This window comes from Ustilaginoidea virens, chromosome 2 (genome assembly GCF_000687475.1).
Source record: "Ustilaginoidea virens chromosome 2, complete sequence".
Classification (NCBI taxonomy): domain Eukaryota; kingdom Fungi; phylum Ascomycota; class Sordariomycetes; order Hypocreales; family Clavicipitaceae; genus Ustilaginoidea; species Ustilaginoidea virens.
The window spans coordinates 5,008,058-5,031,929 of NC_057317.1; the positions used below are offsets into that span (position 1 = coordinate 5,008,058).

A 23,872-nucleotide genomic window follows, 5' to 3' on the forward strand; every position below is an offset into this window, starting at 1 on the left:
AAGTAACTTCAGGCTAAAGGTTTTTCTTAATAGTATATTAGTTATCAACTACTAATTATGTAAGTTATTAAGGTCGATAAACTTAATATAGTATTATATTCTATTCGTTATATACCGGTAGTCGATTATTAGCTATATATTATAATCGGTAAGACGGATTAGTGCTACTATTAGTACTAGTCTATTAAATATATCTAGAATAAATAGTTTAAGGTAGTTAATTAAAATAACTAGGTATATTCGCTAAGTGTCTAAAAGGTTAAGCTTATAGGCGGACCTACCTATACATTTTATTACCTTAAACGGGCCTATGAATTTAGCTAAATACTTTTAGCTAAGTTATAACGGAATTAAATATCCTTTTTTGTCGAGATAGATAAATACCTTATCTCCTAATTAAAAGAAGGTAAAGTAGTATTTATTATTATAATATAATTTTATTCGTATAGTAGTAATAGCTATTGCATTATAGGCCTAGAGTCGTTCTGCGATACAATTAAATAAATCTATAGGGGGGTATATAAGCGCGCTAATAATATTATTAGGGTTAAAACTAAGAATAATTTAGTTTAGCGAAGCTTTAGTCGATATATTTAAGGTATTATTAAATTTAAATTGAAGTTTAGGTAGAATCATCTCCTACTACTATAGGTCTTTTAGGTAATAAATATAGATTTATACTATTGATTTAACCTATTAGATTATTCATTTAGTTTGGCCGTCTATTTGGGGATAATAGGCTATCGAGTAGAGTAATTTCGTACCTATTAATTTCCAAAAGCTGGACTATATAGTAGATAAGAATCTCCTATCTCTATTACTAATAACTACCTTTAGGATCCCCTAGTTATAGGATAGTAGTCTATTATAGAGGAGGGAAGCGTATTGGTATGCAGATAAGGTATCTTTATAGGATGCTATTATTAGCTATTTGCTAAATTTATCGATTATAATTAATATAGAGTCGTTACTATTAAGGGAGGTTAGTAATAATAGCAAAAAGTCGATAGAAATTATATAATAGGGATAGGGTAAAGGTAGTAGGGGTTGTAGATTATTATATTATTAATAACATTAAGGGTGGTAGATTTAGTAGAAGGGATAGCTTTAAAGGTAGTCTTTAAAATATTATAATCCCTTATAGATGCAAAACTATTAGACTGTTTTACTCAACTTTAAGTAACCTAGATGGTTTCCGTTATATATAGCGGCGAAGACTTTAGTTATTGCATTCTTAGGTATATATAACCTAAGTAGGCAGTCTAGGGATATTTTCTAGAGTAAATCGTTTATCTATTCGAAGGGAAGAGAGGCTTTATCTTCTATAGGTAATTAACTATTACTATTGATTATAGATTTAATATGTGATTATACTAGGTCTTTATTATATCCTTTCTATAAGAGTCTACGAAATTCTAGAGAAATACTAATTAAGTTTATTATAGGCCTTTTAGCAGTAGCAATAATATTAGAGGGGATAGGTAATAAATAAGTGGGATTATATTGCATATTATAGGCAGAAGCGGCGGGGAAATCTATCTAGTGCTCTGGTTGATTATCGGGAAGTTATTTAAGTTAACTAAGTGCTATTGACTTATAAGTCGGTAAAATAGTCGGCAGACGATTTAATATATTAGGGATAAGATAGTCTTTACCCAGTTTATAAATAGCTTTAATATTAAATTGGCTAATATATTCTAAAGTATAGATTATTTTCTTATTGACGGTATATCGGCTAGAAGTATTAGCTATATCGATCTATCGCGTTAGGTTAACGATTAAGTAATAATTAGTGAAGTAAATAATAGGAGGCTTTTTAGTTGCCTCGATCTAATATCTAGCCTTTCTTAGCATCTATATATATCTATAAATTTCAAGTTTAGTAGACTAGTATTTCTTTTTAATATCTAAAAGTATCCTTAAGAGGAAAGCTATTAGTTATATATTAGTGCGCGGGGGATATATAGTGATAATACTATCCGTTCTCAGTTTAGGAATAGTATCGTCTTTAATATAATAGACTATAACTCTAATTCTTTTTCCCGAGGTATTAAAGTCTATAAAAAGATGCTTAATAGGGGAAAATAAGTGGAGGATCTTATTATTTATAAGGGCCTTTTTAATTATATTAAATGAGTCGACTTCCGCTTTAGTAGGTAGTAATACTCTAATGCTAATAGCTTATTTCTTCCTTACCGGTTTTAAGTTTTTAGGAGGGTCTTTTTTTAATCGAGCGAATTATAAAAGGTTAATCTTTCGTTACTATAGTAGTTTAATTATAAAGGCATAACCTAGTATATTATATTAAAGTAAGCCTATAAAGCCTAAAAGATACTTAAGAGTATATAATATCTTAGGGAATTATAGATTTCTAACTACTATAAGTTTTTAATCGGTAGTGGCTATACCGAGTAAGTCGATAAGTTTGCCTAATACTACTACTTTAGGGAAAGCGATAAATATCTTAGCTAGGCTAATAGAGATATTATTTTTCAAAAGTCGAGTGAATAAATCAATTAGGTCGAGTATATACTATTAAAACGAAGAGGAGGTAATAATAATATTATCGCAATATATATCGGCATTTAATCCCCTTAGGATATTATCTATCCTATGCTGCATATAGGCGTTAGAACCCTTATAGCCTAGAATAGGGATATAAAAGGTATATTAACTATTATAGGTTATAACGGTGAATGCTTATCTAGAGTCTAGGTAGATAAGCTATTAGTAATAGAAATTTATAGCGTTAATAACGGTTATATGAGTAGCATTGGCTAGCTTAGTAATAATATCTTCCTATTTTCTTATTAGGTAAGCGTCGAGCATTATTATTAAATTAAGTCTTTAGATATCGATTACTATACGACCTTTTCTTTTATCTACTATGCCTTACTAAATAACGAAGACTAGAAATACAAAAGGGATATAAGAGGTAGTATAGTATGCCTTATCCTTTGCGACCAGACTATATATAGTATCTTTAACTATTTTACGGTTGTTAGGGCCGATTGGGTAAACTTTGCACTTCTTAGGTATTATATCCTCCCATCTAGGTTTTATTTAGATATGTTAAAATCCTATAGTAGCCTACTAGGCTGCTGGCCTAATGCCCTACTGGTCTACTAACCTTCTGGCCCTTATACCGTCTTTTAGACTTATGGTGGTCTTACCAACCCAGGCCCTTGCCTTTTACCTTAAGGATTTTCAGTGGATTATTTACTGTATATCAAGTAAGGTAGGCCTTAAGGTAGGCCTTGTTAAAAAGGTGTGGCATTGCTAAATTAGCGTGGTGGGTCTACTAGCGTGGTGGCTAGTCCACTAGTGTGGTGGGTAGTCACTAGCGTGGTGGTTAGTTACTAGCGTGGTGGCTAATTACTAGTGCGGTGGTTAGGGTGGTTGGAAAGGCCGGATATAGTGGGGCTGCTGACGTATTATATACGTGGCATAGCGAGCATTATGGGGAGCTTTCTTACTGGCTACCTTGGATGCCTGGGCCCACCCCTCCTTCGTGTATATATAGGATAGCTTTTCCCCTTCTTTCTAGATAGTAGAAGGGTAGCACAATCGAGTCTGTTAATGCACTATATGCCTCTTAACTTCTTACCTTCCCTGCGTTTTCTGGTTATCTTATATTTGCCTTGCCTTTACACTTGCCCTGCTTTATAGCACTTGTATAGTCTTAGGACTTAGTGAAAAATCTAGTATTATACTAAGATTAGTTCACAGGTCGCAGACAGTCTTGTGCCATTTAGCTAGCTAGTAAGGCTTTGCTTTTATAGTGACCTTGAGAATTGCAATAGGTTATGAGCCCGGGTTTTTACTTCTTTGTTTTTACCCTACCTTTTGTGTTCACCCCTTGGTCTCTTTTGCTTATTAGTACTACTAATATAGCTATCCTTTGGTATCTTCGGCTTACCCTTATCACCTTTGGCTTACCCTTTGTTACCTACGGCATTACCCTGCGGCAATCAACGGCGTACCTAACGGCAACTTACGGTGTAACCTCACGGCACTTTTAGCGTAACCTTACGTTATTTTTGGAGTAACCTACGGCACCTACGGATTTTATAGTGTGATATCTACCACACTATACTACTGTATAACACCTTTGCACCTAGTGCACGACACCCACTGCACTGCACAGCACCTGTTATACTCTTCCACTTATAGCACTTTTGGTACGGTACTTACGGCACCTTTTTATATTACGGCACCTATAGCACCCACGGCACCCACGGCACCTTTATATTACGGCACCATATAAGCACCTTGAACACCAACGCTATAATACGGACTTGCACAACGCCTACGGCATCTGTGCTTTTATATTGAGACCTGCCGCTATACTCTGCGGTTACCTTTTATAGTAGGCTACTAGCCACTATATTTACTAGCTGTCCAGCTAGTTACTCGACTATTTTGCCAGCTATTTAGCTGGTTATTCATCTGTTCTTACAGCTATCGGCACCATTTTTAACGACTTCTAGCCACTATAATGGCACAGTCTAGGCCTTCTACTTATAAGGCCACTTTGGATTCCGACTCTAAAGCTAATCTTACTGTACAACTACAGCTAGATATGGACTATATAAAGTCCCAGATGAACAGCCTAACTATCCTTTTACAAGGCTTAGTTAGTAGGCAAAATAGTAACGTTCCTACTATTATAATTAGCAAGGAACTGGTAGAGGCTACTAGCCCTACTATCTCCGGTCCTACTAATACGACTAGCAAGGACCCTATAGAGGCTACTAGCCCTACTACTACTAATGCCGCTTCTACTAATAATAGCAAGAATAATTCTACTAATAATAGGAAAAAGAAGCAGCAAAAGAAGAAGGAACAGGACTCTAATATTAGCAGCAAACAGCAAAATGTCGAGTCCTTTATTATAGGCAATTATAATACCCAGGATATTAATATATCCTATTCTTCTTCTTCTTCTACCACTATATCCACTGATATAAGCTATAGTGCTAAATCAGGCGGCAGGACCCCTAAGGATGCCCTCCTTTATGATACAGGCTCCACTTATCATATTGTTAATAATAAGAAGCATTTCACCACTTTTCACCATTTTGAGAAGGATGATAAGCCGGTAATTACTACTGGTGGTGGCCCTATTTCCCCTACTGGTTGGGGCACAGCACGATTTACTGTGCTACAGGGCGTTAATCCTACCAAATGGGGTATTATAGAGCTCAAGAATGCACTATATATTCCTGCCTTGGATATTAACATCATTAGCGGTGTAAAGCACTATGCCGCTAAAGGGGTACTAATTAAAAATCAGCTTTGGTCAGCAAGCCGTAAATGCATCGGCATTTTTAACTTCGAAAAATACGGCTTTTTCCTTCCACAGAAAGGAATAGACACACCACTACTGCATCAACCTTACAGCCACTATACTAATAGTATAGTAGTAGAGGTCCCCAGCCCTACTAACCCTACTGATTATAGTGATCCTGAGGATACCACTATTACCCCCGTTCCTACTACTGCGACTAATAAGGAACCTGTAGAGGCTACTAGCCCTACTACCCAACCTTCCGCTATTACGACTAGCGAAGACCCTGTAGAGGTTACTAACCCTACTCCTGCCCCTATAGCTACTGATACAGAATATCAGAAGCTATTACAATTAGCCGGCATTTGGCATATACGGCTAGGGCATATAGGTATTCAGCTGCTTAAAAAGACCTGTGCTAATACCCCTGGTCTACCTAACTTTAATAAGGTTAAAGATGCTGATTTTCGCTGTCTAGCCTGTATACAGGCTAAGAAGGTTAGAAGACCTTCTAAAGATGCGATACCTAATCCAGCTAAATGCCTGGATATTATAGAAGGTGATACTTTTGCTATATCACCCACACCATACAATAAACGACCTGTTGCCCTTATATTAGTGGACAGAAAATCCCGATTCCGTTGGCTTTACTTACTGCCTAATAGGGAAGGCACTGTTGTTTTTAAAGCATTACAGAGCTTTATACAGAGCCTACAGGTCAGATATGGTAAAACGCCTGTTGAATTCCACTATGATGGTGGAAATGAAATCAACAAAATGCTTAGTGATTGGCTTGTCGAACAGGGTATAGCTTTTAATACCTCTTGCCCTTATATTCACGAACAAAACGGCCTAGCTGAGCGCTCCATTAGGGTTATAGCTGATAGGCTACGTGCTACTATGGCCTGGTCAAGGCTACCATCTAACCTCTGGTCCGCTGTAATTACTGGCGTTATTATGCTAGTAAATATAACAGCAGTTACTAACAGACCTTCTAGCCCCTATCAGGAGCTACTAAAGGATTACGACCAGATAACACCGGAGCACTACCCTGACCTTATTAACCTTAGGGCTATTGGAGCAGCTATTGAAGTGCTTATACCACACGAAAAGCGTGTAAAAAGCCGCAAATTAGCGCCCCGTACCGAGCCTGGTAGGCTCCTTGCCACTCTAGGTAATAATACCTACTTAGTCTACCTTCTAAAGAAGAAGGTTGTTACTAAAACAACTTTTATTACCTTTATTTATCAAAATGAAGGTATAGGCCCTATTTCTAGTGGCCTAGAAGGAGACTTTCACAGAGGGCAAAATATAGGTTCAGAGGGGGTATCTAGCAGTAAAGAACCTGCTATTTTACTGGATGACCTAGAAAGCATTCCTGACCCTACTAACTCTACTAACCTTACTAGCATTACTAACACTAATGCTATACCGGATGACCTGGAAAGCATGCCGGACCCTACTAATACTAGCGTTATTAATACTAATGCTACCTTGGATAACCGTCCTACCTTAGATAACCGTCCTATATTACAGTCCCCGGCTACTGCAAAGGATGACCTTATAGATATCCTTACTAGCCTTACTCCTGCCGACCTTACTAGCCCTACTGGCCCTGTTGGCCCTGCTGGCCCTGTTGGCCCTACTGGCCCTGTTGGCCCTGTTGGCCCTGCTAGCCCTGCTAACCCTACTAGCCCTACCGACTTATTCCCTAATTATGATTTATATCACCTAATATGGGATTCCTGCTATGCAGCTAAGCGTAAGCTAGCTAAAAAGGCCCCTGATAGTACGCCTAATAGCTGGAAGGATGTGCTACGATGCCCTGAAAAAGAAAAAGACCTTTGGATAAAGGCACTATTTAAGGAATTCGAGCAGCTTTTAGATACTAAAGTCTTCCAATTCATTCCTAAGTCTAGCGTTCCTATTGATAGGAAAATTATACGCAATAGGCCTGTTTTTCGGGTTAAAAAGGATGCTAATAATCAGCCTATAAAATATAAGGCTAGATTAGTTGTCAAGGGTTTTATGCAAGTCGAAGGAAAGGACTTTCAGCATACCTATGCTTCTACCTCTATCCCACCTACCTAGAGGGTTATACTAGCTTTGGCTGCTAGTAATAACTAGGAAATAGAGCAGATCGACTTTATAGGCGCCTTCCTAAATAGCGAACTTTCTGAGACCATTTATATGGATATTCCTGATGGATTTCTTGAATTTACAGAGAGCTTACTACTAACTAATAGCGATAGCAAGTTTTGGTCTAATATTCAACGGTAACGGCTACTAACTTTACTTAAAGAAGCCGGCTTTAATCCCTCTATTAAGCAAGCTATTTTACTAAAGAAGGCCCTATACGGGCTAAAACAAGCACCCCGCGAATAGCAACACCGGCTAAAAGACCTGATTTCCAGTGAAGGTTTTTTACCTTTAGCCTCTGATGCTGCCGTCTTTTATAATAAGCAAACCAGCACCTTTATCGTTACCTATGTTGACGATTGCCTATTAGTTGGTCCAAATATAACTTATATTAACCAGCTAAAAAGAAAATTTCATAAGGTCTATACTATAGAAGACCGCGGTCCGGCTTCCTTCTTCCTAAGCGTACAAATTATACGAAATAGGAAAGAAGGTCTATTATGGCTACACCAAGCCCAATTTATAGCAGAGGTCTTAGCTAAATTCGGCTTACAGGATACTAAACCTCAGCTTATTCCACTTCAACCAGGAATTCTTAATGAATCTAGTGGAAAAGATCTTAGCCCTACTGATCAGAGCCTTTATCAGAGCCTTACTAGCACTATAATATGGCTTATGATGATAACTAGACCCGACCTAGCATTTCCTATCCAATACCTTTCTCGGTTTATGTCGAAAGCAACTAATGTGCATCTAAATGCTGCAAAAGGCAGCTTTAGTTACCTTAAAGGCACTGAGAACCTAGCTATCTGCTTTAGTGCTACTAAAAGCAACCAACAGCCTATTATAGCCGCTTATTCTGATAGCGACTTTGCTGGCTGTAAAGAAACCTCTAAATCTACTAGAGGCTTCCTGACTACTATTAATAGTGGTCCTATTAGCTGGCGTTCTAAGCGAGCCTCTTTAGTAGTGCTATCTACTTTAGAAGCTGAATCTGATGCATTACTTGAGACTATCTGCGAGGTACAGTAGCTTTCTAACCTTTGTAAGGAGCTAGAAATTGATATTTTACGCCCTATACCGCTATACTGCGATAACCAGGGCTCCATTTCGAATTCTAACGACCCTAATCAGCACGCTCGCACTAAGCATACGCTATTAAAATTCCGGTATATTAGGGAGCAAGCCCAGCTGGGCTTGGTTAAAATTACCTATTTACCTACTAATAGTATGCCTGCTGACGGTCTTACGAAGCCACTGCCGGGCCCTAAATTTACTAGGTTCCGCGAGTTACTAGGTCTTAGGGCCTGCTAACTTATACTAACTTACTTTTACTAAGGTTTTTCTTATGTTTTTCCTTAGCATTTTTTACTGCATTTTCTTTCCCTATCCTTTATACGATTAGCTTGCTACTACAGTAGCTAATCAGAGGGGGTGTTAAAATCCTATAGTAGCCTACTAGGCTGCTGGCCTAATGCCCTACTGGTCTACTAACCTTCTGGCCCTTATACCGTCTTTTAGACTTATGGTGGTCTTACCAACCCAGGCCCTTGCCTTTTACCTTAAGGATTTTCAGTGGATTATTTACTGTATATCAAGTAAGGTAGGCCTTAAGGTAGGCCTTGTTAAAAAGGTGTGGCATTGCTAAATTAGCGTGGTGGGTCTACTAGCGTGGTGGCTAGTCCACTAGTGTGGTGGGTAGTCACTAGCGTGGTGGTTAGTTACTAGCGTGGTGGCTAATTACTAGTGCGGTGGTTAGGGTGGTTGGAAAGGCCGGATATAGTGGGGCTGCTGACGTATTATATACGTGGCATAGCGAGCATTATGGGGAGCTTTCTTACTGGCTACCTTGGATGCCTGGGCCCACCCCTCCTTCGTGTATATATAGGATAGCTTTTCCCCTTCTTTCTAGATAGTAGAAGGGTAGCACAATCGAGTCTGTTAATGCACTATATGCCTCTTAACTTCTTACCTTCCCTGCGTTTTCTGGTTATCTTATATTTGCCTTGCCTTTACACTTGCCCTGCTTTATAGCACTTGTATAGTCTTAGGACTTAGTGAAAAATCTAGTATTATACTAAGATTAGTTCACAGGTCGCAGACAGTCTTGTGCCATCTAGCTAGCTAGTAAGGCTTTGCTTTTATAGTGACCTTGAGAATTGCAATAAGATATATATCTACTCTTCTAGTAGGATATAGGTAAAACCTTTATCCTTAAATAAGTTAGCGAACTTATTAATAAGTTTTTAAAATTGATTAAGTTCTTTTAGGTTGCCCGAATCGTAGATATTAATGCCTATAGAGTGAATATAGGTTAATATAGCGTCAGTGGCTATATATTCCGATATAAGTATTCTAACCTTAGGGTTATAGGTTAAGATAGTAACTAAATTAGCTGCTTCTATAGAATTCGTATAATCGATAAGAAAGGCTTAGGTATAATAATCTATGGGGTATATCTATCTTATAAATTAATTTTTGCGTATTAAAATGCATTATAGGGAGGTATTATAGACGATAATATACGCTATTTTATAATCAACTATAAAAGCGAATTATTATAGATTTAGAGTAATAGTTAGCTCAAAGATTATTTAGTAATCTTTTAGGACTTTTATATTAACTAATATTAGCATACGCGAGTATAAAGGGACGATTATAGTGCTAAATGCCTTAACTAGGTGGATAGCAGGAGGTAACTAATACTAGGCGGATATTAGGATATATATATCCTCATACTTAGTAAGGATAGTATATCTTTTACTATTAATAATATCGATTTATTCAGGACTAAGGCAGTCTATACCAATTAATATATTAGCTTGGAATAAATCGATAATTACTATTTCGCGGGTAAATACTATAATAGCTAGACTACCATCTGGTTTCTTGCCTAAGAAGTTCAATATTAGTACTATATATCTATCTATAATATACTTATCTGAACTAATACTGCTAATAGTGACTAGCTAAGCTTAAGTTCTAATTTAATTATTAGGGAAGTTCTTTATAAGCTAGGTAGAATCGATAAGACTAATAGAGTATCCTATATTAGTATATATATCGAACTAGTTATAAGGATTATTAAGGTCAGGAGAAATCTAGAATCTTAAGTAGGTCTAGGACCTAAAAGTAAATCTAAGGCTTATATCCCTTTATATATTAATAGAAGAGTAAATTACTAGGATATCTATATAATCGGTATTAGTTAGGTCAGATTAAAAAGATCCTATATAAGTAGTATAATTAGATGCTTCTGCTTTATAAGTAGTCTAATCCGTCTAATATAAAGGGGGGATAGGGTAATATAGCCGATTTATTAGGGAGTGGCTTACCGTTATATAAGTATAAAAGGCAGAATTATTATATATAGGGTCGATAGGGCAAATAAGAGAGTCTTTATTATCTTTATAGTTAAAGCCATACTTATTAACTAAATGTTTGAATAGCGCATTGCAAGAAGTGAATATTATATAGTATATTCGATAGGCGGACTGCATTCCCTAAGCAAAATGGGGTTAAATCATTGCGACGAATTATACGTTTTGAATATTAGCAGTTAGGGGAGGCGGGTCTACCTATAATTCCTACTAGGCAATATCAATTTAATCTTTATCTAGATATAGTTGCTCGTTAGAAGGGAGAGGCTCCTTAAGTTTAATAAGGTCATCCTTATTAAGTTCTTCCTTATTAATATAGTAGGTAATAGCTCTCTATAGTCGATGCTATTAGTTATTATTAAACCTGTTTTACCTATATTGGTTGTTTTGCCTATATTAGTTGAATCGTAGAGGGTTATTTAGACCTATAAATAGCTAGCGCCTATTAGGTTAATTCGGCTGCTAATTAGGATTACCTAGCGCCGATAGTCTAGCCATAGAAGCAGGTAGAGACTAATAAGGTTAATAAGCCTGCTGCTATTAAGGTGCGTATAGCTAGCGGTATAGCTTTTAGTAATTATTATTGTACTACTGCAGGAAAAACCTAGGTTAAATAGGTTGAAAGGGTTATTATCCGGCAGAGTATAGGGTAAGTTATTAAAGGCATTAAGTTACTGCAGTTTAAAGGACGAAATACTCTCTAGCTAATTACTAGATTATAGGTTCCCTATTTCGGATAGAAATAAGGAACTTATTAATAGATATATAGGTATCTAAAGGGTCTAGTAAGGCCTAAATAGATGCTTTAAAGCCTAAATAGACTATCTAAAGCTAAGAGAGTATATTACGCCTAGCTACTTAAGTATTACAGAGAAGATTATATATAAAAGAAGTAAGGTCTTCTCTTACTATATACTTACAGAAAGAGTAGTAAGCTTTTTTAATGCGAGCTAATACCTTTTATTAGGGTTCTTTAAAACGTTTAATAAGTATATAATATAGCTCGTCGAGTGAAGCATTATCGAAGAGCTGCCTATCGGCTTTTATAGTGAGTCTAGTATGCTAGTTAAAGGCATATCCTCGGAGATAGGCTATTTAAACTCTTTTAATAGCGAGTTTAGAGTCGACTCATACTAAAGTCTATAGATATTAAGTAAAGGTAAAAACGCAGGTATAAGTTATTGCCTTCGAGTTAGATATAACCTTAAGTCTTTTAGGGTCTTTTAGGCCTAAGTCGAAATATCTAATATTAACTACTCTAAGAGTATTATAAGAGTTATTAGTAACGTTAGTATTAAAGGTATTACCTGAGCTAAAGGGGGTAAAGGTAATAGCCTATCGGTTAAGTAGAGTTATTAAGCTATTATTCTAATAGGCAATCTGCTTATTTTATTTTATTATCTATTCGGCTAGACGAAAGAGGGCGGCTATTAAATCTTAGGGCGCCGCCAAGGGCTATCGAGATTGAGAAGTATTAAACGATATAGTTAATTAAAGTGGTTCTTAAGACTATTTAGACTATTTAGATAGGTTTTACTCTATTAATAGGGACTACTAGGGAGTAGTTAATAGAGACCTTTTAATTGATTGCATAATAGTAGAGAGTAATCTAGCTCTTTTTCTTCTTAATAGGTAAGTAAGATAAACTAACTTATCGATATTAAGAATTCTATATAAGTTGCATAAGTAGTCTGACTTATTAAGGGAGTAGTCTGATTTTTCGATGGATAGATTATTTAATATATTAATAAGGTCATCGACTAGAGTATTAGTGCCTAAAGTTAGGGAAGGAGGTTAGGTATCGATAATATTACTTATCGTTAGGGCAAATTGCTGGGCCTTTTTAGTCTACCTTTTCAGGAAGGAAGTAAAGGAATGGCGTAACTCAACCTATTTAATAGGGTAAATAGTATCCGCGTCGAGTAGCGAGAAATTTTCTGCCAAATGTAAAGTAGTATCTCGTTAATATTAAGTAAGTTATATCGACTATAGATAACTCGTCTTATAGAAGACGTAGAGACGCTGCGAATCTAAAATCAAGTCTTTACTAGGGGAATGTAAGGATATATAAGATAGATAATACTATTCTTATCGTAAATAGTTTTAGGGTAATACTGCCTTTCTCGTAAATAGCTTTAAAAACCAAGGGGGGTTTAAAGACTTATCTATTTCGTCTATCTAGATGGCTGCGGGGAGGAATATTGCAGGAAAACGGCGGCGGGGCTCTACGGTATTATTAGCGTGGAAAAGAAAAAAATAAGAATATATTTGGTTCTGGTTCTGGTTCTAGTGCTATGCAATTGCTACTAATTATCACAATCAAATGAGGTTAGAGTGTGTATTGTAATAGGCTTGGTTCTTCTCTCTAGCTAATGTCTACAGGGAGCTAATCTATGCGTATATATATATAGGTATTATCACGTGAGGCTGTCACGTGAGTGACATGTGACAGTGCAGCTGGCAGCTGGCAGCTGGCAGCTGGCAGCTTCAATGATGGCTTGAGCGGTGCGGCTGCGCCTGCCGCTGGCCGTCTGCCCGTGACTTGCCCGTGTTGCAGCTCCACTGATCATGGTCAATGCCGTCAATCGATTGCTGATGTCCTCATCTACCAAGCACATATAAAGCACATCTACCATCCATTCCAACCCGTCTAACGTTCATTCGCCTTGACCCGTAACATCAATAGGTCCGGCAAGAAGAGCAAACGCGAAGCCGACGATTCCTTTCTTCTTCTTCTTCTTCTTCTTCTTCTTCTTCTTCTTCTTTTCCCAGGCCACCACCCCCGTTATAAACATGAGCGGCCCGTTCCGCGCCTCACATCACATCATCAACACGCTGCTGCTTAGCAGGAGCATGGCGGCCGAAAACACCAGGCTCGGCATCACCCCCCCCGCATCGCTGATCCGCGTCCTTGCCTCGCCGGGGAAGTTGCACGTCGGCATGGAGCTGCCGTCCTTTCGCCTGCCGTAGGTGACGTTGAACGCGTGCATGCCCGGGCGCGGACACTTGAACCCAATCTTGGCCGGGCAGCTCCGGACCACCTGGTAGCAGAGGTCGTCGCAAGGCATAAACTCCCGGTACGGCCCAGGCTGGATGGTCTGGTCGATGAAGCTGTTCCTCGAAGCGTTCTGGGCCGGCACCTGGCCGAGCCTTTGCCGCAGGTCCGCCGGGAGCGTCGTCCCGTTGGGAAACGCTTGGTTCACGTTTCGGATGACGCTGACGCTGGACCCGCCCTGCAGGTCCTCGCACCGCGGCAGGCTGACGATGCAGAGCCATCGCTTGTACGCCCGCTTGCAGTCGTCGCACGTCCTGGCCAGCGAGTAGATTGATGTTTCGTCCGTTTCGCATGCAATCTGCTGCATCACCTTGAGGAAGTACTCGTACATGGACTTGGCGTAGTCGTCGTACACTTGCGCAAGCGCTGTGTTGTTGTACTTGACGTCGTTTCCGGGCACGGCATATTGAATCTCGTCGCAAAACTCCAGGTCCGACACCACCTTGCAATTCGGTGCTAGGAGATTTACATTCATCAGCCACGTTTTGATGCTATCCATCAGCGAGACGGGCTTTCCTTCCTTTCTTTCTTTTCCTTTTTTTTTCTTTTTTTTTTTTTTTTTGGTGGAGGTGAGAGTTATTAGACTTTACCTGCGCTGGTATTGAACGTCGTAGCTTGGAAAACAATGCTACCGGTATTCTGAGGGGTCTGGCTGCCGCCGCCATCCAGCCTCTTGGAGTTGACAGTGACGTTGGCAGGCCGGACAATCGTTCCTCTGTAAGTCGTGGTCGCGTTCAAGCCAACGACATAGAATTGCTGCTTGGGCATCCCGCCAGACCCCCGGAGAGTCATGGTAGTCTTGACCAGGGCGTTGTTTCTGCCCGTGCCTTGGTTATTGGCGCCAATGAGCGCATTCTTCTGCAGCCCGCAGGCCGAGCGACTGAGGCCCTTGGTTGCCAGCCAGTCTTGCTGGCTCACATAGAGCTGGTACGGCGGGTCCTCGCCCATCATGTGCCGCACCTTGCCCGCGTCTTCGGTCAGCGGAGTAGTCACCAGCAGGGCCGACGTGGAGTCGCTGTCCATCCACAGCAGCTTGGCGCCCTCGCTGACGTTTTGGTACTGGTGGAAAAACTGCGTGCCAGACGCCGCCAGCTCGTAGCCGTAGGATCCCTCGAAGCCGTCGGAAACCTTGGGGGCGTAGACACCAATATACACGTCGTTGGTGCCGTTGACGTTGACGGCGACAGCACCTTCGGTAAATTCATGCGACGTGAACCCGGCAGCGTGGGCGTCGCCGGCTCCGCTCGCGATGTCGGGACATTTCGCGCCCTTTGCGTTGGAGACGAAGAGAACAAGCTGCGGCGGGCTGGGGCTGGACGCCGTGCCGTCGGCCTTGGGAGCTGGCTGCAGGCACGTGTTGGCCGAGATGAAGACTGCCGCGTCCGGCGCCTGGCTTCCTGCATCCGAGCCGCCGCCCCCGAGGTCGCCGTCGCCGTCTCCGTCTGCTTTTCTCTTCTGCCTGCTCGGGGACGAGCTCGCGCTGGAGTTGGTCCCCAGAGAGCCGCTCTTGACGATGTAGCAGATTGGCGTGCCGCCTGGTTGGATGTTGAGGGCCAGCGGCTTGTCCAGCTCGAGGGGGGTGGTGTCTCCGGCGCGTCCCAGGATACTCGGGCTGAAAAGGTTGAATACGGACTCGTACAGTGGCGATTCTCCCTCGCTGTCGTCCTGCTCAATGACGGCGAAATCGGACAATGAAGGGGAGAAGGAGCCGAGGGGTGGTTCGGCGGCCAAGGTGCCCCTGGGCACTGAAAGCAGGTCATACGGCGCCATCAAGCGTAAAGCAGCGGCCAGCGACGCGACCAGGCGGGGCCCCGAGGGGCTGAGAAACATATCGGGCTACAAGCCCGCGCTGGGCGAGCCGTCGTGACGATGCGTCTTGTGAAGAAACCTGTAGGCTGGAAGGGGTTGCGTGGGCGCGGAACTGCGATCAATGGCCCATGTCTTCTCAGCCACAGTGGGTGGTGGTGAAGACATGGAGCGCGAGAGCAACAAGATCTGCCCCGATTCGGAAGATCCAGAGTGCAGGGACGCTTGCAAGAGTCAAAGTTGAAGCGGCGGCCAAGGGACGAGGATGACGATGTTCACAAGCACTTTGCAGAGTACGGAGTAGTAATACAGCGAGGGCGGCCCACTTTTCCCACCAACGAGCGCCCTGCATGAATCAAGCATCAACCCGAGCACATGGAAAACGGATGACAAGCTCAGACTTGCCGACGCACACAACAATCCTGGGTATCCGCGCCCATACTATGTACGAACACGTTTATATTTATTCAGAATGCTCTGAAAATAGAAGAAAGGCACTAAATTTACGAGAAAACAGAAGGAAAAAAGAAAGCTCTCACAATCCATTCCCAGACATAGACATGCTCACATTGTCCCAAAAGGCTCTGCCAAAAAGACAGGCTCAAGATACCCACAAGCATCGTGTCATTTACCATCATGCGAGCAGACCATCATGCGCTCGCTACTGAAAGCACGCCTCCTCCGGCCCAAGTTGTTGATAAAGAGTCAATTCATAGCCGTCCCCGTCACAAGCTTCTTACCATGGCCTGAGCTTACTACCAAGTCATTGCCAATCGTACAACAGAGGTAACAAAAGCACACCTTGCCAACCAAAATTTTTCAAAAATCCTACCCATCTGACGCTCTTCCATCAACGGCTGAGAAACCCAAACGTTCCGCGTTGCGCCCTGACATTCGGTCTGCTGCCTGCTACCCTACTTCCCCGGATCAAATGCCGTCGTCGCCGGCAAAGAGTTCCGTGCTGCGATCGCCCCCACCAAAAAACAATTGCACTCAGCAATAAACCCTACCATACACGGTAAAAAAAAATAATACCCTTCACATCAAGAACGAAGCTCCAGTTTGTGCCCGTAGCCGTCGCCAATTTTCCACATCAGTTGCTCTACGTTGTCATTATTGTCGTTTGTGGTACATGGTCGTCATTCAGCAATAGAGGAACAAAGAAAGGCGCGTCGACAAGCACCATCATTGAACAGTGTCTGGGGAAACAAAATGACAGGTGCTTCGTTTTCCAGAGTCAACAAGTCTCGAGGGGCGCGTGAAGCCTGAAGTTTAGTCAGACTTATCGACGCCACCAGTCTTGGAGCGCAGGCCAGCAGAAGTCGAGGCTGGCTGTTGGAAGTGTCGGCTAAGGGTGGGAGCCAGGAAAGATCGGAAAATTATCTCAGCGCCACTAGAATTCAGACGTTGGCAATTCCCATCATCAGTCAACACGGACATGTTTCCAAACGAAACAGATCATCTTGTCGGACTTACCGGAACGCAGGCAAAGACAACCACAGGAGGAAAATGAACTTGAAGACAAAGTAGAAGGGGAACCAATAAACAATGTTGAAGAAGCTCTCAAGGACGGTGAAGAAGGAGAACACGACCCAGTACTACGGAAAGGACATGGATTAGTTTTTTTTTTTTTTTTTTTTTTTTTTTTTTTTTTTTTTTTTTTTTTTTTTGGTTTACGCATCATCAATGCACACAACCCAAGTCGGAAGGGGTGAGACGGTACGTACAGTCAACCATTGGGTGTCATCATCTTTGCTGGCGGTGAAGAGGGCGTTGAGCGAGTAATATCCAGGAATGACGAAGCCAGCAAGGTTGGTCAAGAGCTGGCCACCAAGGTTGAAGATGATGAAGAGGAAGTAGAGGACGCCAACAGCTATGACGGCATAGGCCTTGGGGAGACCGGTTTGCTTCTCAAGATTGTCGAAAGCGGGGTATTTGGAAAGCTGTAATTACAAGATAATAATGTTAGCTCAACATGCCAGCAAAGTTCTGGAAGACAAATTCGTATTGGCCCGAGGCTCCTCCCGGTTCGGGCGTGCGCTGGCCAAACTGACCTCGTTGTTGAGCGAGGTGATGTAATTGGTAGCTTTTTCCTGGGCAGACATTTTGGGTGGATTCATCTGCGTTTTTGTTGTGGTAGCAGATCGAAGTGGCACAATAGCTGCAGTTGAGTTGTCGAGTGGTGACGGGGATGTCGTTGTAGAGGAATGAGTTTCGCAAGAGGGAGGAGATTTGAGTTGACAGATAGGTGTCAAGTTCCAAGGCCAGCGGCTACTAAATACTGCCTAGGAGGTAAGAGGTAAGAGGTAGGAGGTAAGAGGCATGTAAGGTAGCTTAGGTTGGGAGGCAGCTAATCGTGCGGCATGCGAAATGTGGACGGCGGGGCGGCGCGGGGAGAGGAAGCGAGCGAGGCTGGTGTCAATGCCAGTGTGTGGCCAAGGCAGAGAGCGCCAGTGACCTGACCAGACCAGTTGACGGGTTGACCGGGCTGACCGTGACCGGGTTGACCCAGGCGGTCAGTGGCTTGTGACAGAGGGGTCGAAGAAAGTTGCTACTACCAGACTGTACTCCGCATGTAGAATGTACCAAGCAAGGGCTGACTGACTGACGTGGTTGTGCTCGGCCGCTCGTGACTTGGTCAAGCTCTGATTCGTCCATTTCAGCGGCACGAAATGCCAGGGCAAGACCGCCCACAACCTGCAACAGTAGCTTCTTTTTTTTTTTTTTTTTTTTTTTTTTTTTACTTCTTTTTTTGTTCTTTTTTCTTTTTCCCCTGCCGCAAGATCGGACATGGAAAAGGGAAGAGCACTGCAGAGTACTCCGTACTGCACTCCGTACGGAACTAGGTATGAGGTAGTTGGACGTGCCAGGCTGCTGCCACGTACCGGCGTTGACAACCTTGGGCATGTTTGCACCCTGGAATGAGTCAATCCCCCTTTGTACATAGGCCGCTCTATTGCCCCGGCAGCTGGAAGATGGGATAATTCCAACAAGAAATCACGGCAGGAGCTTGATATTACCGACGCTATTTTCGTAGCTCTGTCAAGGCAAGCTTCCATGGGGGCCCAAGATGGCTGCGAGGCTGTGACTCTGTGTTCGTTGACGTTGGGTGTATGGGTCAACTGGGAGCAAGAAGAATAATAATGACATCAGCTGCCTCCCAGCTGCCCTAGCTCAAGGTACAGAGTACGGAGTAGTGGCCCGAGATCTGACAGACAAGCTTGAGCCTTGACGCACGCCCTTCACGAGGCTGGCCAATGCTCCTGTATTTGCATTCGCTAGAGCCGTGCCTTCATGTACTCGTCTCTCACAGGGCAGCGGATGCACTGCCTTCCCCCCGGCCCGCCCGGAACAAACGACGCCGACCAACTGTGAAGAAGACCATACGGAAAAGACTCCTTGGGCATCAAATCCGGCCTTTAGATTCCACACTGACTTTTAGATGGGTAGAAGCAAAAAAAGGTCGGCTTATGCGCCCAAGCTTGGTTCGGCAAGTGTGCAAGCCACAATAAGTCATCGACTTCCCCAACCAAGATAAGCCAGCAAGCAAGGCTCCTGACGAGGCCAGCACGTGACAGCTTTCATGTGACAGTATCACAGCATCACGCGTTATCAACCCCATCGCTCAGGACCGAGTTCGCGGCCCAAAGTGAGAAGAAACGGCGAATCTGCGCCTCGCACCCGGTTCTCTGTACAATACTAAGCGTTCCAGATGCGGCCTTCGCGGTCATGCTGTCCTCAAAAATTACCGTGCACAATCAAATCCACGGTCACCTCGTTAAGCTGGACGGACAGTGGAACAGACCCGTCTTCCCACAGCAAGGTTCCTCCCCGGCGGTGCTCCACTTGCTTGGACGCCGACTACCCTCTGCTCCGTAATAAACCGACAGCAAACAGATCCAAACAGCCACGCACTTGTTTTGCTTGCAAATTTATTTTTAATTCCGAGCAGGCAATTCGTTCTCAAGCTGGCTCCGCTTCGCTTACCTAACAAACCTAGGCCTCTGCGGTGTTTTGTTTTGATTTGTTGTTATGCCCCCACTCGGCCTGCATTCTTTGGTTGGCTGGATAGACTTTTTGTTTTGCTCTGGGACGCAAGTGGGACGCACCTTCCCCAGCCCGCTTTTTCTGTGCATTCTGCTTCCTCCCCTCGTTGGCCTCGCAACAGAAAACAACACCAACATTTGCTGCAAGTCGACGACAAGTCGGCTCGGCGAACCACGAGGCGAGAGCAACCAGATGAATGATCGTCTTGATCGAATCCTTGTGCGGGACTCTTGCGATAAAACGCCTGTCTGTGCTTCTTCTTTCCAGTTTTTTTGCCCCCTTTTTTTTTTTTTCTCATATTTCAATATTTTCTTGAAGGGGGTGGGGGAGGGGGCCTTCCTTCGTCGCCGCCAAGTCGTCTGCGGCAGCCTGTTGTCTCTCGGTTTGCTAGTCAATGTTTTTGTTGTTTGGGTACCGCACAAGATTTCATAACAGCGTAGCAGCACAACATGGAGCAAGGTATGTCTTCCTTGTCACTAGCTGCACCTTGTTTTGCCTCAAACATCCGCCCACCCCCCCCCCCCCCCCCCCCCCCCCCCCCTTCCCTCTCCTCCCAATACGACTGAACAATAATGGCAATTGCTCTTCAGCATGCGTAACAAGAACGTGCTCTGACCGTTCCTCTCTTTTCTTGCCCTTGTCCCTCTGCAGACAATCTAGCAGCGCGTGCTCCTGTAAAGTCGAGGAACCGTCCGCTATCCCGTGCCTCGACCACGTCGGTTCACAGCGCCACGACGCAACCAACAATGGACCAGTCCGGGTTTGCAGACTCGTCGGCCATGTACGCTGCTGGCCAGTGGATTTCCAACGACCATGCTCATGGAAAAGACATGGGGTCGGCACCTCAACTATCTCCCGAAGATATGATCATGCAGGCCGCCACCCACATGCAAACCGCGAACCACGACTTCGCCATCGACGCCTCCATGGGAGTAACCATGGCCCACCATCATATCACCTACCAGCACCAGCAGCAACCGCAGCCGCAACCGCAACCGCAACCACAATCGCAATCGCAAAACCAACCACAACCCCAAGCGCAACATGCCATAGCCAGGCACCCTCTCCCCGCCGATCAGTATGCGGCGCCAAACGCCAGTTTCGCCGAAGCCGATGGCCAAGTGCTCGATCGCGACGAAAACGAAGACGGTGACTCCATGACGGGCCAGGCCGCAACAGCCAAACCGTCCACGACACGATCCAGCGCCAACAATGAGCTGGAGATGAGACAGCTCTTTACCGCCAATCGCCATCGCAACCTTCAGGAAGTTGCAACTGAACTCCACGGCAACGAACGTGGCCCCAACTCGGAACGGACTCGTCAGGTTTTTGCCATGTTGTGGTATGAGCCCGCCGCTTTTGATGCTGCGCCGTGGGGGGGAAAGACGAAATGCTAACGCTCTATCTCTCTCTCAGGATAAACTCGGTCTGTTCAAAGGGCAAGGGCTCAGTGCCTCGTGGTCGAGTTTATGCAAACTACGCCTCCCGTTGTGCCACCGAGAGAATCACAGTCCTCAACCCTGCTAGCTTCGGAAAGCTGGTCCGTGTTCTTTTCCCTGGCCTCAAGACCCGTCGTCTTGGCGTAAGAGGAGAGTCAAAATATCATTATGTCAATTTTTCCCTCGTCGACGATCAACCTGACTTGAGGGACTCTCAGCCACCAGTCCCGACACCACTTCCCGAAGTCAACAGCTTAACACATGCGTTGAGGTATGCCACGAATATGCACGCGAGCTGTGCTTGCCAACTTTGCGCGTTCGAAAATTAACGATTGCTAGTTCATCTGTTCAAACAAACGGCGCCAGGAAAACTTCATTGCCTTGTCATCAAGACGCAGGCCATTATGACAAAGGTCCCAGCCGGTTCAAAAGATCTGCAAGATGCCACAGTATATATAATATGCCTGATTTGGCTAGCATAGATAATATTCGCACCACGTCGACAAAAACGGAGCTTGAGCTCTCGTTTCTCTCCGCAGACAACAATATCCTCGCACAATCCGATGTCCTCGCGCTCCCTGCCATCGAGACGTATCTACCCCCTGGAACAGATCCCGATGCTGCCAAATCGTTGTCGGCTCTGTACCGCTCCCATTGCACGTCGCTTGTGGAATGTATCCGATACTGCCGAGAAAAGACGTTTTTCCATCTCTACACCTCGTTCCAGGGCACCTTGACGATGCCGGTCCAGAAATTGTTTGCCCACGCGGCTTTGGCGCCATGGATTGAGGGATGCGACTACATACTGTATCAGCGAACAATGAGCATCATCGCGGGCCTGACTCTTCAGGTCGTTCCCAAACCGGTGCTTGATACTCTGCGCAACATCTCGGAGAGGCTAGTGCCGCACATCCGGGAGTCCTTCCAAGGACAGCCTCAGCACGTCCTTGCTGCCAAGGAGGCTCCCGCGGCCATTTTTTCCGGGCTACTAGACCGAGCTCTGCGGGTGAACCTGACGGCACACGCAGCAGCCAACATGTTATCGAACCCGGCCAACAGAGACCAGATGTACGTGGACTGGATCACCATGATTCGCGCGCGCAAGGTTGCGGAATGCGTGCCGACGCGTGGCATGGACGACGTTGTGGATATCTTGGTGTCGGAGATGAGGGATCTCCTGGACCCCATGAACGTACCATGGGAGGTTGAATGTCTCACGATATATGGAGACGTCACCACCCGCAGCGGCAGGTCAGCCGATGATGGCGGCGGAAGCGGCTCAAGTGGTCAAAACGTCTTGGAAAGATGGGTCAGCTTCCTGCAAAGCCTGCCGGGCAAGTTCTCTTATGCCTCGCACGCGGATATCGTCTGGTGTGTTGAGCGAGTTGGCACGGCGGTGATGCGAGACCTCACTCTTGCCCAAGGCAAGAGCTTTGGTTCTTGGTGGGTGACCAAGACTTGGGTTGACGAGATGGTCTGTTTTCTTGCAGAGCAGGGTGGATTCATGAAGCAAAAGGCGCGCAAGCAACAGGCAAAGGAGACGAGCACGAATGCCGAGGCTGCAGAGAAGGAGACGACGGATCGCCATAGCCGGGGGTACAATAGCGGCAGCGACAGCCTGAACCTATCCAACGTGTCTCAGACGCAGCCGGGGAGAGCGCCATTTCCACCGCCTCCCAGTACGAATCGGGCATCAGAAGGAGCAAGCGGCGGGGATCCTCACGACGACAGCGGGATTGGTATCCGGACACCCGAAGAAGACTTTCCCATGGACAAGTTCACCTTTGCGGCGACGGAGAATGGAGGCATGATTGGCGGCGCGGAGTTGACGGCCGGGGCAGGTCTGTAGGCGGTGCATTTCTTTGCGTGTTTGTTTGTTTGTTCCTTTCTTCTTTCTTTTTTTTTTTCTGCTGCTTATTGTTCTTTTTTTCTTCTCTTCCCCCCCACCTCTCCCTCCCTTTCTTCAGGGCCGGCGCATGTCAATGTCGGGAAGCATGGTACGGCGGCGTTTGGAAGGTCATACTTGGGATAGGGGACAATTTCAATACCCGCTCATCATGTCGCGTCATGATTTTAGTTTATTTGGTTTTGTTATTTGCGGCAGACAAGGAATCTAATTACCAGGCGGGGTGGGTTGGACGATGGGACGACGACATGACGACAGCTTGTGGGATGGACTGAAAAGCGAAATCTGGATCATGCGCATTTGCGTCGCGTCTCGGAGCAGCGGATCCAGCCAGGGCGTTTTTTTTTTTTTTCTTTTTTCGCCTTTGATTCAATATGGGATCAATTGATATTTTGTGTGTGTAAATGCCGCACCCAATCGCTACCCGTGGTTTCGGTTTCTCCGTGAGCCGATACGTTGCATGTATCAACCAATCCGTTGTTTGTTCGTGCAGTGCAAGCACCAAACCAGATGTCCACAGTACGGAACATTGAAGTATTCCGTACCTGGCCCGAGGACGGAGCACGTGGGGACATCCTGGTACCGGGGGGGTACAGAATACCCCCGCGGACGGTTAGCGCGGGGTTGCTTCGCTGGCCCTCCCCTCCCCTCCCCTCCCCTCGTCTCGGGGCTCCGCTTTCCGCATGCAATCAAGGCAAGGATTGAGTTGAGTTGAGTTGACCTCAACTTTCCTGCGACCCCGATGCAAACAAACCATCCAGCTCGTCCTGCGGCACAGATGCAAACACCTGCCGCTGTCCCGAGCCTCGT

At 44.4% G+C, this 23,872-nt stretch overlaps 3 protein-coding genes across 3 annotated transcripts; 1 reads left to right on the forward strand and 2 right to left on the reverse strand.

Annotated features, from left to right (window-relative positions):
- Positions 1-13,628: 13,628 nt before the first annotated feature.
- On the reverse strand, positions 13,629-15,694 carry UV8b_03165 (uncharacterized protein; the record flags this gene model as incomplete). Its single annotated transcript, XM_043140663.1, has 2 exons — positions 13,629-14,320; positions 14,455-15,694. 2 exons carry the CDS (start codon positions 15,692-15,694, stop codon positions 13,629-13,631), a joined length of 1,932 nt encoding a protein of 643 aa, XP_042996597.1.
- A 1,248-nt stretch (positions 15,695-16,942) lies between these two features.
- On the reverse strand, positions 16,943-17,775 carry UV8b_03166 (uncharacterized protein; the record flags this gene model as incomplete). Its single annotated transcript, XM_043140664.1, has 4 exons — positions 16,943-17,063; positions 17,147-17,268; positions 17,398-17,613; positions 17,725-17,775. 4 exons carry the CDS (start codon positions 17,773-17,775, stop codon positions 16,943-16,945), a joined length of 510 nt encoding a protein of 169 aa, XP_042996598.1.
- A 2,391-nt stretch (positions 17,776-20,166) lies between these two features.
- Positions 20,167-23,005, forward strand: UV8b_03167 (uncharacterized protein; the record flags this gene model as incomplete). Its single annotated transcript, XM_043140665.1, has 4 exons — positions 20,167-20,176; positions 20,369-21,059; positions 21,134-21,427; positions 21,496-23,005. 4 exons carry the CDS (start codon positions 20,167-20,169, stop codon positions 23,003-23,005), a joined length of 2,505 nt encoding a protein of 834 aa, XP_042996599.1.
- Positions 23,006-23,872: the final 867 nt, after the last annotated feature.